The sequence below is a fragment of the Euprymna scolopes genome, chromosome 19, assembly GCF_053919585.1.
Source record: "Euprymna scolopes isolate OS-2025 chromosome 19, ASM5391958v1, whole genome shotgun sequence".
Classification (NCBI taxonomy): domain Eukaryota; kingdom Metazoa; phylum Mollusca; class Cephalopoda; order Sepiida; family Sepiolidae; genus Euprymna; species Euprymna scolopes.
The window spans coordinates 35,213,382-35,231,338 of NC_136500.1; the positions used below are offsets into that span (position 1 = coordinate 35,213,382).

General features: G+C 30.7%; 1 protein-coding gene across 4 annotated transcripts in view; it reads right to left on the reverse strand.

Moving 5' to 3' along the window:
- The window catches only part of LOC145303515 (regulatory-associated protein of mTOR-like), a 161,581-nt gene that overhangs the window by 33,339 nt on the left and 110,285 nt on the right, over positions 1–17,957 (reverse strand). For 2 of the 4 annotated variants that reach the window (XM_080144953.1, XM_080144951.1), the window contains 3 exons: positions 16,324–16,427; positions 4,556–5,033; positions 1,597–1,801 (listed from right to left, as the gene is read on the reverse strand). In XM_080144953.1, coding sequence (XP_080001079.1) covers positions 1,597–1,801; positions 4,556–5,033; positions 16,324–16,427 — 787 coding nt within the window. The remainder of the gene's footprint in view (positions 1–1,596; positions 1,802–4,555; positions 5,034–16,323; positions 16,428–17,957) is intronic. The other 2 variants (XM_080144954.1, XM_080144952.1) reach the window with 1 other exon arrangement.

Genomic DNA, 17,957 nt, shown 5'->3' on the forward strand with positions numbered 1-17,957 from the left:
TGCACTGAATTTTATGTTGAGACTTGGAGGTATAAACATTCAAATGTCTTCAGGTGTTTTTTTTTTAAACAGCCTTTGTTAAAAAAAAAAAAAAAGAATATATTGTTCTATTAATCTTTTATTGTTTACATAACATAGGTTGAAAAGACATTTTTCACTCAGTAATGAACTTTGGAAGATTGTCAGTGAAAAAAAAAAAACACAATCACAAAAGATAAGCATTTTATCATTTCTAATGACCATTTGGAAAAAATCACTAGCAAATGCAATTGTTTCACTTACAACGTAAAGCCCTGGCATTACATAAACATTACAAACTAAACTAAAAATTCTTATTCAAATATATATATATATATATATATATATTTTTAATTACATTTTCACCCCAAACGAGGCACATTGCCACTTTGGTGTAGGGGGCTACTATCAGGGGCAACAACTACTGGGGTACTATGTAGGGATTTGGGCAGCAAAATGTCGGTTCACGTTACACTTGAACTTCTGCACGTCAGTACAGTTGGGAAAGCAAGTACCTGGAATGGAATTCCAAAGTCTAGCAGTTCTGGGGAAGAAACTACTGGAGTAGAAAGATCTTTTACATCTAGGGATTTCTACAGTGTGGGGGTGGGATTTAGCAGCCCATAAAATATTTATGGCTGATGTTTATAAAAAATATAACATAAACAAAGACTATATTATAGACAAAAAATTTTTTAGTGGAATGTGTTATTTAATAAAAAGTAATAAGAAATTTTTTTGCTTTTACAAGGAAGTCCAACTTAAAACTCACCATGATTAAACACAAAATGGAATAGAAATATGTATTTTAACATATCACAACAAGTACACGTTTCAATCCTGTGACTGCATATCTCTGCATAACAATGAAAACTATGGGAAGAAGCCTCATCTAGACTCTACTTCTTCATTTGTATAAAGTATTCGTAAAGTTATGTCATAGAAATGTTGATAATTCAAAAATTAATTTTCTAATCGTACTGAATTTGTGCATGGTTTTTACTGTTATCAAAAAGCATCAGATCCGTACATCAAATTTGGAAATTTTATCAAAATGTCGACCATGGCCAAACTTGTAAAAGTTATATAAAATGTGGGATTTCATTGGCTACAATATGGACCCAGTGGTAAAACTAATCAAGTTCATCACTAAAAGTGCAACCTTCTCCATGACCTTTACCTTGGACCTAGAACTAATTCACATCCAAGTTAGATCATGACTGATATTTTAACTGTTTGATGATGATTGGTTAAGCAATTCAGGTGAGGCTGTACACAAACACAATTGATAAATTTGACTGAAAATATAACTTTCACTTTGGTAGAGTTAATAAAAAGACTACAACTGTACCTAACTATGAAATATTGATGCAATCCAATTGCTAGAAAACAATGCTTTTAAACATAGCCACTCTTATGTCAGAGTTTCCACTTTGACTTTCATTCAATGTTAGAGTTGCTCATGAAGCAGGGTTTGATAATTTAAAACCTAAAACATTCAGTGAAACTCATTTTTATCTGGTTATGGTTATTTGTGACAAAACCAATCTCTTAATAGAATAAGATGACCAATCTTACCTGCTTTAAACTGTTCTGGTTTGGCTTCATTCCTGACCATTGCATTCCGTTGGAATCGATAGTCCCGTTCCATAGATACTTTGCTTTCTGGATCCCCTTCATCCCAGCACTTGAGAGGCTGACCAAAATATTTACTGCTCCATTTGAAAAACTCAGTTGTCACCAACGGTTTTTTGATACCACATTCTTCCTTCTTATCTTCAACCTGTAAACAAAGAAATTTGCATTTTTTCCAATTATTCAGATTATTATTCTCATCTTAGTTGTTATTTCGAATAACTTATGTGATCACTGACCTTCTTCAGGTGTATTTTTTAACACGCTGGAATGTTTATGTCAAACTCAAGAACCTATACACAATAGCAAACTGAACACTGGTCTGGGGTAGTTTACACCCCTATATCCATGGACAATATGGATTTGTCTGGCTTATATAATGCCAGACATTTCTACCTTCAAGCAAGTGTACACACGTAGTTTAACTGCTCGCAGTGAACCCTTGGATTTTTTTCACTTTATAATTGTGACTCCTTAAACTGGACCGCAACAAACCCTTTATTTAATTCACAATAGTAGATTGTTCTGGACTGTCTGCTATAACCAGGTAGAAATGTTAATTCTTAGATCTGTTGAACTCTGAGAAAGAGGATACCTGGGCAGTATGGGGAGATTTATACAGAGTAGACAGCTTCATTTGTATGGTCATACTAACAGAATGGATAAGTACTTGCATTAATATATGTAGAACAGTTTTTTTTTTTTGTTTACCGTTTTCACCCCCAAAAGGCACAGAGCCACTTAGTCGAGAGGGGCTTCTATTTGGGATAAGATTTGTAAGGATACTATTTGGGGAGTTGAGCAACAAGATGTTTGTTTACATTACACTTGAATTTCTGCTTGTCAGTACAGTCAGGGAAGCAGGGGCCCATGACGGAATTCCAAAGTGCAGCAGTTTGAGGGAAAAAGCTATTTGAGTAGAAGGTTTTACGGCATCTAAGGATCTCTACAGTTTTTTGCTGTATGTCGGATTTTCCAAGGGTATTGTTGTTAAGGAGGTACTAGTGCTTTGAGCACTTGCCATTGAAATGTAAAACAGGCACAAGAATGCCACATTTCGGCGATGAGACAGAGAGTGCAGGAACTATTAGATTGGCAATTCTTTTTTGAAACCTGTCTAGGAGTGAGAGACTAATGGCAGATGCATCAGTCCAAATATGGCAACAATACTCCATGCATGGCCGAACCGTGATCTTGTAGAGATACAGGATACTCTCAGGGAGGAGTTAGCAGGGTTCGTTGGGAGCAGAACGCCAAGGAAAACATGAAACAAAGAAAATGGAATTTTCAATTAAAAGTTAGGCTGACATGTACAGGAAGTGACATCATGGGAGGAAGTATGTGTCAGAAAAACTAGTGCTCCTGCCTCTGAAGGATTTGGCATCTGAGCAAACATTTATGTTTTAGACCTCTACCATCATAGGTAAGTTGGAAGAGGAAGATGCAATTTATCCACAATACCATTAAGACGATCGTAAAAAATAAAAATAATTCCAGGTGAAATAATAAGATTATGTTTTGTTCTTTGTAATGACTTCTATTATTCCATCGACAAAAATAACAGCAACAATATTTCTATGCTGTGATCACCAGTGAGACAAGTACAATGTGTTAACCAAGGAGATAGACATGTTATATAGTTGGCCAAGCATAAGAGAAATTATCTGTTATTTGTCTATCTATTAGTTTATCTAATAATCGGTGTATCTATCAGTTTAGCTGTTTATCTATCGATCTATCTATCTATCTAACTGGCAAAGTAAACAAGAGATGTGAAGCTATTTTTTTTATAACGTTATCAAAACATGTCAAACTGTGAACTGGCGAAGTTTGCACCAGAAGGTCTGAACAGCTGATCAGAAGTTGACGTGTCATTTGTCATGTGTTCTGGTTTACTGGAGATAGTATTGAATTGTATTCTAGACGTCAAACAAAGCGGACGAGTTAAAGAATCGTGAGTGTGTGTGTCCCCGGAGGGAGGTGACATGTCTCAAAATGGAGACTAGAGAAACCCAGAAACCAGATATTCACTTTCCATTCTTCTGCGAACAACATCTGGGAATTGAAATAAAATCTTTACATAAAAACAATCATCTTGGATCGTTTGAAACATCTTTGTCCAACAGATTCCAGCATCTCCAAGAACAGATGAAATTCTCAGGTTGAAAAGGTATGTTGTAAGTACATGTCAGACACACATGCACACATCAACATTTAGACTGATCAAGAGCCGTAAAATAAGCTGTTACAGATATATGTAAATAAGACAGCATATGGTCCAATTAGCGTAGAACCAAAAGACATTTAGCGACACATATATACATGCAAACACCATGATTTAAACAAGTATATACACATCACAAATGCAAACAGATCACAAAGACGTATATACGTTTGAAATAGTAAAATATATACATCGGTCATATAAACATCATTTCCCAATATGAGTTAAGTTTAATCTGGCACCATTCGAATAAGGCAATATAACATATTGATTTTGTGTAGTCCAATATGTATATATATATATATATATATATATATATATATATATATATATATAACAGACAGCTGTTTCTGTCTTTAATACAACATCGCCAATTGTTCCCAACGAGGATTAAAGAACAACCAAGCAATGTTACAAGTTTCTTATTGCCATGGTATTGTTACATTATGCCACTAAGGACTTCCGTTCTTTCATCTTTTCCTTGATATGCCAAACTTAAATCAGTTCTAATTTAGATTATGATTAATATTTTGGTCAAGTTTGGTGACAATTAGTCAAGCAATGTGGATGCTAGGCTGAACACAAATAAAAAGTAACAAACCAACAAACTAATTTGATTGAAAACAATGTCATTGGTGGAGGTAAAAACAAAATAGAAGCAAGAAAACATGAACATACCAATCCTGGTCCTTTGTCAAATATTTTTCGGCTTGGGAGAAACTGAGCTGAATACGGAATCTGTTGACTTGCAGGAGATGCTGGCCTTGTTCTTGAAACACGCTTGCCTATCTTAGACCCATCTTGTTCAAGATTTGCACTTCCATTTGGATCCCCATGGGATGGGCTTCGACGACTTCGCTCCCCAGAGCTGTCCCTCCTGTGATGACTGGCATTTGATGAGGGAGCTGCACCACCAGTTTGTTGCTGTTGTTGACTACGCAATTCTTGAGAAGTGACCATTATATTTGGCCCACTCGAACATTTACCAGTATTATGGTGGATGGCATCTCTGGTCGCCTCTGAAGCTTTTTTGATTGGACTGGTCATCTCCCAACGGCCGTCAACCCCAGCCTCAGAGTTGCGACTCCGAGGTCGTTTCTCCAGGTGTTGATCAAGTTTGGCATCAGACTTAGATTCCGGCAAATCTGTTGAATGGCTAAGAAAGTAACAAAAAGAGAATCACATCATTTATACGGACGTTGCTACACCTGCATTATAAGTATGACCAGAGTTAGTTCCCCCTTTCCAGCAAGAAAGTCAATGATAGATTTTTTAATTTAAAAAATTATCTTGTAAGGTAATTTCTTAATAGGAATGGTATGTCATTATGCGCAACACAAACTCTAAATCACATCTATATATGGAATATATATATCACCATTCATACATTTATAATTATCTAGCTGTTCGTATCTAATGCTGCCTAGGATGCAGTTAAGTCATTTTAGTTTCTATTTGTTTTCACAATTTTTTAAAACTTATTATAGAAAATAAAATAAAATATTAGTTGCAAGGAAGACAATTCTTTACATTCTTCAATAAAAAAAAATTCCACTTGATGATTTAGACTTTTTTTAGCAGCAATCGAGAAAAAAGTTTACATTTTCTTAGTTATCTGGATGGGACTATACAATTTTGTTTTAACAAACTACAGTAAAGTATGTTATTTTAGTTCCAAATAACAATGCCACAATAAAACATGAAAATTTGCAAACCAGCATCAAAGTTTGATATGTCAGCTTAAATGCTATTTAAGTCCAACTTTTAAAATATCAAAAGATAACTTTATATGTTAGATTAAAAAGTTTCACGTCAACGTTTTCTAATGTATGGTTACTTTTTTTATTTACAGTGAAATGGGTTTGGCTTTAATTCAAAAATTATTTATACTTAAAATCATATTTTTATAAAGAAAAACATTAAATAAGTTATAGTAAGTTAATTGGTATATATGAAGTAGTCAATAAAATTTGTCATATAAAATTTAAAAAAAAAACTTTCAACATTCTGTGAACCATTTTAATTTGAATTTAACAATTTTTTTAATCGCCATAATATTAGTTCTTTATTCAACAGAAATGAATATAAAAACTGGGTTATTCAAAATGATACATTTTTGTAAAAAAATACATTAAAAAAATTCAAATCTTAAAATGTCAGTCATTTAAAGACTATGATTAAAATAAGAAAATAAATATTTTATTATTATAAGTATTTTAAGATAACAAAAAGGTTATCTAACAAAATGGTATGCAGATAAATTTTTAAAGATACCAAAAAATTAATCATAAAAATGAAACAGCAACAAACTGTGATCACAAAATAAACTTTACTCTAAAATGATAAGCAAGAAAAAATTAGAGACAAAGTATTTTCATGTTAATAATTTCACCTTTTGTTAATATGACCCATTTAAATGTACAAACCCTTTCAATCAAATGGGTTGACATCTACTTGCTGATGAAAATAAACAGGTTGTGAAAAGGTAATAAAACAAATGAATCTGATTGGTTATTGGCGAAATGAGTTAGATGTAAAAGCAATCATTAAATATAACTCCACACAATTAGCCTGATGCCTTCTTTGAGAATAAAAACAAATTTTTCTGAGTAAATTGCTTTCTATAAGTATATTTTCATACTATATATATATATATATATATATATATATATATATATATATATATGTGTGTGTGTGTGTGTGTGTTTATTCATAAAGTTTGAAGAAATGCTGTTTTTGAAAATTTTCAAACGATGTAATGCTTGAAATTGTCGAACTAGACATTACAACAATTGTAACATAAAATGAAATACACTTTTTGTTGCCATCAACAAGTCTTGAAGACTTGATTTTGCACACACATATATATATATATATATATATATATATATATATATATGTACTAATGTACTACATATTGATGTTGAATATTACTCAAGGATAATGGTTAATGAGATGGAATGATTTCTAGTTATAAGATGAAGAATTCAAAAGTATTGAGGATGCTTAATGGAATAAACCAAGTTTGATTACTTGTGGGGATGATTTCTGATAATCTGACATTGGATTTGAAGGCAATCATGTTGTGGTCGGCAGGGAAGCAGTCCCATAGCAATGTTTTCCTCTTACAGGAATCTCTTGTGAAGAAGCTCTGTTCATGGAAATTTTACTTGGCAGAGGAAAGTTTTTTTTGTTTTTTGTTTTTTTGTTTTTTTGTAGCAAAGTGATTTCTTGCTGCACCTGTTTTACAAAGGGGAACCAGAGATTAGAATCTAGTCAAGCTACTTTCCATTGAGAGATTTGCTGATCCTGTGCTGTTATAGTTAGAAAATCAGCTGTTAACCTTGCAGGACAAAATCCATATTGCTTGTCACCAAGTAGTTGCTTTTGCTGAAGTGGTTGTATACTTTTGGAAGAGTAGGAACAAGTTCTATTAGCAAATTTTTAATTATAATAGCTGGAATGTTTTCAAGATCAGTTGCCTTGCTGGCATCATGGTCCCTGAAAGTTTGGCAATATCCTGAGTTGATATACGTATATTGCTAAAAGTGCTTTATGTTAGAGGAGGGAATTCTTATCACAAAGGGTTAAATTTGCAAAATTTAACATTATCAAATGTTAAAGGGATCATCTCAGGACCATAGATTATGATTTGCAGGGAAGCAGCACGATGGCAATTTTTTAAATTTGACCCCTATTATGACCCCTTAACATTTGTTTTGGGCTAAAATCAAGTTATTAAGTTAGATCCATGTCCAGGGAACCTATATCTAAAATTTCAATTGTTTATACCCAAAATTGGTGGAGTTTGGTAGAGTTCTCAAAGGTCAAATTTGGTAGAGTTCTCAAAGGTCAAATCGTTGAACTTTGACCCCTTAACAGCCAAATTTCTGTCCGAAAACGGATTGCAAAGATTTTTCCAAATCTCAGTACCCTGTATATCAAATTTCGAGTCTGTAGAGTTATTGCATAGGGAAATGTACACAGACACACAGACAAACGTGTTCACTTTTATAGATATGTAGATAGAACAGTTTCTCACAAATGAATACTTCAGACACTTGCTAGCACCATTTACTTGAACAATCTAACTATAAAGTCCATATGAAAAATAAATTTAAAAAAAAAAAAAATTGCATAACAACTGACCCAGTCAAGCAACATTTCAATATGCAAACTGTTTAAAAGCAGTAAGAACAAAACTATGGCAACATCGATGCAGAAAGCAAAAGAAATAAAACTATTTGCACCATTCAAAAAGTAATCAGGGGAAAAAACATGAACATCAAATTCTCAAAATCAAGAATTAAACGAAAGCATAAACACATTTTTATATCCTTTAAAATATTACATAAAAACATTTAAAAATAAGTTGTAAATGCTTGATAAACTGCTTAAAAGTACAAAAGTAATTTTTTATAGCTATAGAGTATATAAAAAAATTAACTTTTTTACCCACACACACAATATATATATATATATAATAGTGATATTTCTGTCTATTTGTTCACAATTTAATATGTACAAAAGGTACGTTGTTTCACAAATTAATTTTCGTACCGAAAACAGACTTGTATACACTCTTATTTCAGCATGATTTCTATATTATTTATTCAAAAGAAATCTGCATTCAACAAGTACCCGCATTTGCGTATTAAAGAAAATCTATTTTAATAAATAGCATGATGTTATCATTTGTTGTAATAGAATCATTTTAATTGCTTTTTTTTTAAATATTAGTTAAATTATTTTTAATTTATTTTCAATCATTAATAGCTGACAACAGTTGTATTTTAAACTGAAAGTAAGTTTATCTATTTAAGCTATGAGAATTATTTCTTGTTTAAGCTTTGAAAGTTATTTCATGTTTCATTTTCATAAACCAAAATGGATGTGTTTTATGCTTCCCTAAATCCAGCATATGGTCACTTTTCATAACAAGTTAGGATATTTGGTGTAGCTTCAATACTATGTGACTAATCTCTTCACCCAACAATGTGTTTCAATCAAGCAATGTTTTTTTTGTTTTTTTTTGTTTTGTTTTTTACACAGTGATCACCACTTATCAAGGCCCGGAAGCCACTCAGGGATAAGGGTTATTGCAAGTACATTACGTTAGTGAGGAGATTTGCTGAAATGTTTACTTAGAAAGAATATGTCCGGTTTCGTCTCCTGTAATTGGGTTTCAACCTCTGGAAGGTTGGAACGTAGACCCCTGGAGAAGGAGACCTGGTAGTAGAGGTCTACGTTGGAAGATGGGGTTCTAGGTTTAATCGAGTTAAAATTATGTTGGGTATATACAGCTATTATATATATATATATATAACGATTAGATTATATATGTATAACGATTAGATCACTGTCTGACTGACGTAATGAACATTTAAAATTAAAATGTTTAAATTCGACGTTATTTCACGCGGTTAATGGTAGCCGAATGGATTAGGTCTTCGCTAAATCAAGCCAGAGATGTCTCGTGATGCAGGGTTCAAATCGTTCAACTGGTATTAATCGTGACACCCTGCACTGAAGATTCCCGAAAGAATGAAACACTAGTGTCTGTAGGTATTTAATAATTATTATAGTAAACAAATAATTATGACAGCCCCTTTAAGAAATTCGTTTCTTATCGTTGAGCACTTTCAGTTGAATTAAAGTCGGTCAATTTAGCCTTTATGCATAGATCATCGTATAACGATTAGATCACTGTCTGACTGACGTAATGAACATTTAAAATGTTTAAATTCGACGTTATTTCATGCGGTCAATGGTAGCCGAATGGATTAGGTCTTCGCTAAATCGAGCCAGAGATGTCTCGTGATGCGGGGTTCGAATCGTTCGACTGGTATTAATCGTGACACCCTGCACTGAAGATTCCCGAAAGAATGAAACACTAGTGTCTGTAGGTATTTAATAATTATTATAGTAAACAAATAATTATATATATATAACTACTTAATTTACTCACATAAAATTAATATACGAAAGTATAGATTTATGCGTAAACTTTAAGTATTTACTTCAAAAGTGCTCAATACGTAGGTAGGGCTAGTTAGTAATTTATAAAATATATATGGCGATTAAGCTACACTGAATATTTCCGCGTTTCATCCACTCTAGGACTCTTCAGGCTTATGCGCGAATTCTGTGGTTTATCGTTTTTATATGCGCTAAACAACCACAGAATTCGCGCATAAACCTGAAGAGTCCTAGAGTGGATGAAACGCGGAAATATTCAGTGTAGCTTAATCGCCATATGTATTTTATAAATTCCTATATATATATATATATATATATATATATATATAAAATGAAAATAATGGAAATAGTATTCCGACAAAATAGAGAAATAAAAAGAACAAACCGTATTATGTGTTCATAAAGACGAAACATTGATGAACACATAATACAGTTTGTTCCTTTTTATTTCTCTCTCTCTCTCTCTCTCTATATATATATATAGTGATGGAACGATACCAATATTTTTCCAATTCCTTACTAAATTCTCAATTCCAATACAATTACAGATTCTGATTCTTTATAAATCTCTAAATAGTTATCTATGAAATAGTTATCTTTTCCCCAATTATCTTAAAAACACATGTTATATGTGCAGATATTTTCTCAAGTGTAAAAAATACACTTGTAAGAGATGATCTCTAGATTTTAGTTTTAATATTAGTTTAAAATCAATGCATATTTATTATTTTATCATTACTACCAGCAGTGGAAGATTTTGCTTTTAACAGAATCAAAGAAGACAATTAAAAGAATCGTTTTTGGCATCGGAAAAAAAGGTATGAATTTTTCTAATTCCACTACCCTGATTAATCATCCCAACACCATCTATATATATAGGTTAATCATTTACTTGAAACATACTCAGTTTGTATATTACCAATTGTAATGGTTGAAAAAATCCTTCTCATAAATGAAGTTATTTTATAATGAAAAAGATCTATTTTTATATAAATTTTGTAAATTTATATTTTCATTGAGCTTGAACTTTTTTCTAAATTTACAATATATATATATATATATATATATATATATATATATCATTATGGGGAGAGGGGGGTAAAAAACTTTATTATAGCTATGAAAAAGGGAAGACTGAGGTTTTTGTATCCATGATAAAAAAAAGGACGGAGGGAAAATATTTAATGAAGGGAAAAAAAAAAAAAAAAAAAATAGATAATGGGGTAAAGTCGGCCGACCAGGTTTCACCTTCACTTTTCAAAAGCCAAATCGAGATTTTTTTTTTTTTTTTTATTACTATAGGAAAACGAATTTAAACATGGGGAGCGACTAAAATAAAAGCAAATATCGGGGGGGAACGACTATAATAAATCTATCGTTATTATATGGGGAGAAAATGCCTTAGAGACAAATCACGTGCAAACCAATATATATATATATATATATATATATATATATATATATATAGATAGATAGATAGATAGATATATATAGAGAGAGAGATCTGTTGTTATCCCATTTACTACTGAGCAAGAAAATTTTGTTAAAAAATAACACTGATGTCTATAAAATTCTCTTTGAATTAATAAATATAACAAGAAATATAATAATTAATAAGAAAGACATTTCAAGTTTACCATTTCACCTACCCTTAACTATGCTGTTTGTTATTTCTTTTTACTAAAATATTATATTTTTTAAATAGTATTTTAAAAGTTAAATTTAATTATTACAATATCATTTACTCATTAAATTATCTATTGGACCAAACTGTTATAAAACTATTCATTTTGTTACAGCAATGTTTTAATCTCTATTTATCAAATGAATATATGTAAATAACTTTCAAAACTTTCAGTCTTTAAATGCATGAAGATTTGCTAAAAATTTTAAAGATATTTTAAATGCTTCCAAACTGCTTATGAAAAAAAAAAAAACAAACGAATTAAATATATTCTAGTGGGTTTAATTTTATGATTAAATTTTTTTTTTTTTTTTTTAAATAGGATAAACATTTTTTGTTATGTCAATAAATAATTGATTTAGAAAATCAATCAAGAATTGCTAGAATTAAATTTAGAAAGAAATGTGTAAGTCATGTACAAGCAAGAAATAAATATAACGCAAGTAATGATAGCAGTAGAGATTAAAATTAATTATTGTTAAAAACTAGATTGATAATAATGTCCAAAACGATTACAAAATGAAAGGAGATTATGTGCTATATTATTATCTTGACTCATATTTGCAAGAGTAATATCATTTAATAAAAGATTAATTTAGTTAACAAGGCTTGGAATAAATAAAGGAAACAACAAAGTGAAAATGAGACTACCAAACATGAACATAAAAAAAAAAACAGTAAAATCTATATAAATAAAACAGATGTGTGTGTGTGTGTGTGAAAATATTTAACTGATGAACACTTAAACTACTGGTCACATAACACTGAAATTAAAAGGAAATAGTAAGCAGACACCATGAATGGTTTATAATGAGTAAAATCTTTATTTGGATGGATAACGCTTATAGAAATATATCGGCAAGTTGAAAGGCAAAATGTTCATTTGAACTTGTCGACATTTTTTATTACTTTTGCACATGAGCAAATTCATTCATAGCTTGGAGTGGTTTGATTTTAAATCTTTCTTATCTGTCAATAGCTCAAATGGAAGGGAACACGGCTGGAGTGCTAAATGTTTTAGTTTTTATTCTAACTGACGGCACCCAAGTTGTTTTTTAACTTTTGAAATCAGTACTATATATAATATTTAATAAAGAATTGACTTTGTAATAATAAATACAAAATCTGCATGAATTAAAATATATTTAAACATATTTTACTACCCTGCCCCACTAGTACATAATATAGAAAGAAAGAAATTCCAAGGGAGACAACTAAACTTTCAAACATTGTTCACAAATAATGCATGCAAGCTAATAACAAAGTAGTTATTTTCATGTTGTTTCCTCCAAAAACTTAAGATAGCTTTCAAAACGGTGTCATTGAGTAAATAAATATAATATAAATAAATAAAAGTAAATAAATTTTTCTGTTTGTTTTTTTTTTATTATGAGCAATTGTTCTTTTTTGGAAACAAATAGGAGAGTCTGAGTCAATCATTTTCATAAATTCATCATCTAACAACAGAACGTCCAACTACAAAGTTCCACTTTTATTGTTAACAGAAGTTTGTACGCATCACATAAAAGTTTTGATAGTTTTGCTAAATATAAATATATCACATAAAAGTTTTGATAGTTTTGCTAAATATGTGCTGAATGGCTTTCAGAAGTTTGATGTTCGAAGGGTTAAATATAAAGATTCTTCTTTTTTTTTTTATATATTTTAAATATTTACTCATTTGAGATTTCAAAGAATTTTTACTCAAAGGAAGTATATCAAATAATATCAAATATTTAAAATTAGAACATCAGTCATATCAAAAGGGAGAAAATAATACTGTTTTATAAATTATTCATTATATTTAAAATTATATAAAATGTAAAACACATACAAAGTATTTGGAAAATCAATGGCATAACTTGGGGATTATGTTCTATATGCATAAAGGAGTATCTTTGTGTTGGGATCACGTTTGTAATAACACTATTACTCCATGCAGAGTATTACTTTTGTAATAGAACACTATTACTAGTCTAATTTCTGTTGTGGCCCATTTCCTCCTCTGCATGACCATTGGTTTTTGCTGATCATGTTTATGTACCTGTATTTGATCAGTTCTATTCTCTTGTTTGAAATAATAAATATTATTTGCAGGATGCCGACTTGATCCCCCCCCCACGTTTGTTGTCAAAGCCACTGCCAATCATGATACCCAGACTTTTCTTGTCAGCCCCATGGCTTTTATATTTGTCCGATGTCATTTTTTCATGGTTTTAGTCATGTTTGTCGCAACATCAGGCTCAGGCTTATTTTACCTGCGATTCTGTCATAAAAATAGTGTTTATCTATTCCATGTATAGAAATAAGAGCGCATTATCGCACATGCTGTAATGTGTTAGATGTTTACAATCAATAATGCTGATCAATATTTGTTTCAATGATCTATAACAAGTAAACATTTCCAGACTTTTACACATGTATAGAACATAATCCCAAAATTATATCATCAATTTTTCAAATATCCTGTATAATATGCGAACGCATTTGAAACGAGATATATTTTTTAATTTAAAGATCTATATCACTATAGTCATGCAATTAAAAATAAAAGATTTTCTATACAGAATGTGTTGCAATATAAATGTTTTACTTAAGCAAAAAGTATATTTTCCAACAATTTTTAAGAAATGAAGATTTTTTTTTTTTAGAAATTTCTTCTTTAGAAAGAATTATGTTTGTCAAATAAATAACAAATAGTTTATTAATGAGGATAATGATATAGAGATAAACAAAATGGCAAAAAGATTACAACAACAATGCAACACTGACAAAAAAATTTAAAAAAACAGCTTGAGGAATAATTATAATTTAAAAAAAAAAAAAAAGATGGAAATACCTTTTTCTTTTCTATTAAAATTTGAAATCATAAAGATTAAAAATCTGTATTAATTGTATCATCCTGACTACTATTCTCATCTTGGTTGTTATTTTCACATTTCTGTCAATGTCAAAGACCTTCTTTTAGTGCATCTTTTTGAACCCAGGAACCTATATGAAACTTCGAACTGAACCCTTTATTTAACTCATAGGTGTAGATTTTTCTTGTTCTATCAGCCACAATTGAGTAGTTATTTTTTTATGTTATTCTTAATTATTATCAGCTATAGTAAAGATTGTGTTTCAATCTGGAAGACTTAGAACTGATGGTGAACTAATGCTTTTAACAGTTATACCACACATCCATGTAGACAGTATGAATTGAGCTTGAAAGCATATCTTGTTTAGATGTATAGTACAACTACTTATTTATTATATATAAAGGGCTGTTGTGTGTGTGTCCAGCTAAAAGTAAAAACCTATAAAACAAAAACCCACAAAGTATATTCTTGATCAGCATTGTCCTAAATGAATAATATTTATAAAAAAGAATTAAAAAATCATTCATTCTTTGACTCTAAACTTGTTTATATCTATATAAACCTGGGGGGAGGGGAGGGTGATGTGTTTTTACTTTTTTACTGTTTTGTTCTAAAAGGAAGGAAAGAGTTATTCACCTTTATGACCAGGAGTTGCTCTCTATAACAAGGAAAGTAAATGATGCTGCCTTGACAAGAGTACAAAACTGATTTCATAACCTAGTAGGTGATGCCCTGTTCTCTACCCTGCAATCTCTTTCCCACAAAAGAGATGGTGCAAGCCTGTCTCTGCTCTATCAATATTTTTATGGCAAATGCTTGTCTGAGCTTTAATCTATGGTCACATCTTGCTAAACTTTCACAAAGAACATTCAACTAGCTAACATCACTACCAATAATTTCACCCACTCTATCGGTGCCTAAACGTAAATGTGGATTTCATGAACAAAGCTTCTTTTTTTATAAATGCCTGCCCGTGGAACTTTGTTCTGCTCTTCTGCTTCTCAGCTGGCTACAATATTGTTGTCTTTAAATCCAACGTAAACCAGTTCTTGTTCATCCATCCTCTTAAATAATTAAATCATACCAAATTTCCACTACTAATGATAACTACACTATCGTCTCAATGGCTATCGTACACACATTAACCCTTATCCTCGAGTGACTTCTGGGCCCTGATGGGTGGTGACCCCTTTGTAAAAAAAAAAAACTCATTTCTTGAGAAATCTATACATAGAGGAGAGTTGTGTGCGTATGTATATCCAGAAAGAGAGGAATGGCTTGGGCTGAGGAGAAAGAGTAAGGAGAGGAAAAAGAAAAATAGAATCAGATAGAGAGATAAAGAGACCCATGCTGGGTAGCTCTGCTAGTTATTGGATAAAGGATTCAGTCTGAAATTCTGTAAAGGTTCCAAAGTTGAAAAAGATTCACGTGAAGTTGCATTTGTCAAAACAACCAAGACAAGAATAATTGTCAAATAATTGAAGTAATACAAATTTGATGATAAAATTTTCAAGTTTATCTTACTTATATAATAATTTTCAAAATTTTGTCTTACTTATATATTAATTGAAGCACTAACAACTTATTATTCTGAGTTATTCATAAACAACTTACCATATATATTAAACACTGAATAAAAAGTATATAAAAAGCACACACACATTTATATATGCTTATATAAAGTGATAAAAAAAATTTGAAAGCATTAAAAAAAAAAAAACTGAAAAAGTTTTCAATGCAAGCTCTATATAGTTAGTTTAAATCTTTAAAAAAATATATACAAAAATAGCTGTGCACAGAAATGAGCTAATAAAATAGAAAATATATATGATAAATAAATAAATAAATGAAAATGTTTCAGTTTAGTTTGTTGTTTTTTTTTTTTTTTTTTTTTTTTTTTTTTCACTTTTTGAATAACTCACTTTCTGACAGTAGCAAGACTTGGACCCCGACCGGGTGGACTGGAAGGTGCAGACTGGCAGGAAGAGGAAGAGGAGAAGCGAGTTTTAGTCAACGGCACAGTAGCCTGAAATAAAAAGATTTACAAGTGACAGCAAACATGGCATGCGGAAAACAGCTGGCACCCTCGTATCGCCTCTTTTGGATTAGTAACGGCAGAGTTAGTAAGAATAACAGCAAGGAGAGCAGGAACAATTCTGCTTGGGTAGATATTGCTAAAACGTAACAAAAGATTGATGTCCTGGTGTGTTGAAATTGATTTTCTGAACCCGATGCTAATTCTCTTGAGAAAAAAAAAAAAAAAGAGAGAAAAAAAAAGAAAAGATTCTATTGCTTTTTAGGTGATTACATGTAAACAACCTGAAATAGTGGTAAGAAAAAAAAACAGTAATATTTTAGACTTTAACATCAGGAATCATTTGGTTCCCATCAAGAATTACCCCTATATTAAAAAATAAAAATAAAGAAAAATTTGTATAATGTACATACCTGTGACAAAATGAAAATATTTTTCAAAAATAATGTAAATAGATCAAGTAGCTTTATTTTTATAAAAAAAAATCATTTTTAGGCGATAAATGAGAGTTTGTAGGCACTGCAGCATAAATCTAGTATTAATTTTTTGGAGTTATCTCCCTTGCTTGTTGAGATTTTTGTCAAAATGTTAGCGAAACAGTCACATCTTGAATAATCATAAAATTTTATCAATTTACGTAATTTTTGGAATATGATATTTTCGTTTTGTCACAGGTATGCACATCTTACAGATTTTTCTTTTTGTTTTTTAATATGGAGGGGATTCTGGAGAAGAACCAATAATTTATTAATATAAAATGATCAAACCGATAGCGTTTTGAAGGACAGATCTTTAAAAACACTATCTGGTTCAAAATTGGGTTATTATTACTGCTTGGTGATCATTTTATATTAAATTTATAAGTGATCCCCGATTGTGAAGCTGAAGATATTGCTGTTTTTTTTTTTGGGGGGGGGGGTCTTACTGCCTATTTTTTCAGGCTGTTTAAATGGAATCACTAAAAAAGTAGAATCTCATTCATAACAAAATGTGAATGGCTACAGTTTTACCGAAAAGACTTCCAGATTAAAGTAAAAATAATTATTTCAGTAAAATCTTTTCTTCTTACTATGTTTAAAGAAAAAGGAGTTCTGTGCAACTCACCTTTTTTTACAACTAATCAAGCTCTATCATCAAAAGATAAATGTCATAAAACCAACGCTATGATGAAATAAATTAAATCTTTAGAAATGTCTATAACAAATGTCCATAAGAAAATTTATTTGGATTCTGACAGTTTTAAATAAAATGTTGAATTATAGTTGGGAATTTGGGAGATGAAGATTGATAATTTGTATTATATATTTTTTTCCTACTATTATTCTGATCTTGTTCAGTTGGGAATTTCATATAGGTTTTGGAGTTTAATATAAAGATTCCAAAGTTCAAAGAGATGCATCTGAATAATGTCTTTGGTTATATCATCCACAACGTTGTGAAAATAATCAAGATGAAAATAATAGTCTGAATTATCGAAAATTCAGAATATGCACAACTTAAGATCTTAAAACAATTCTCTAT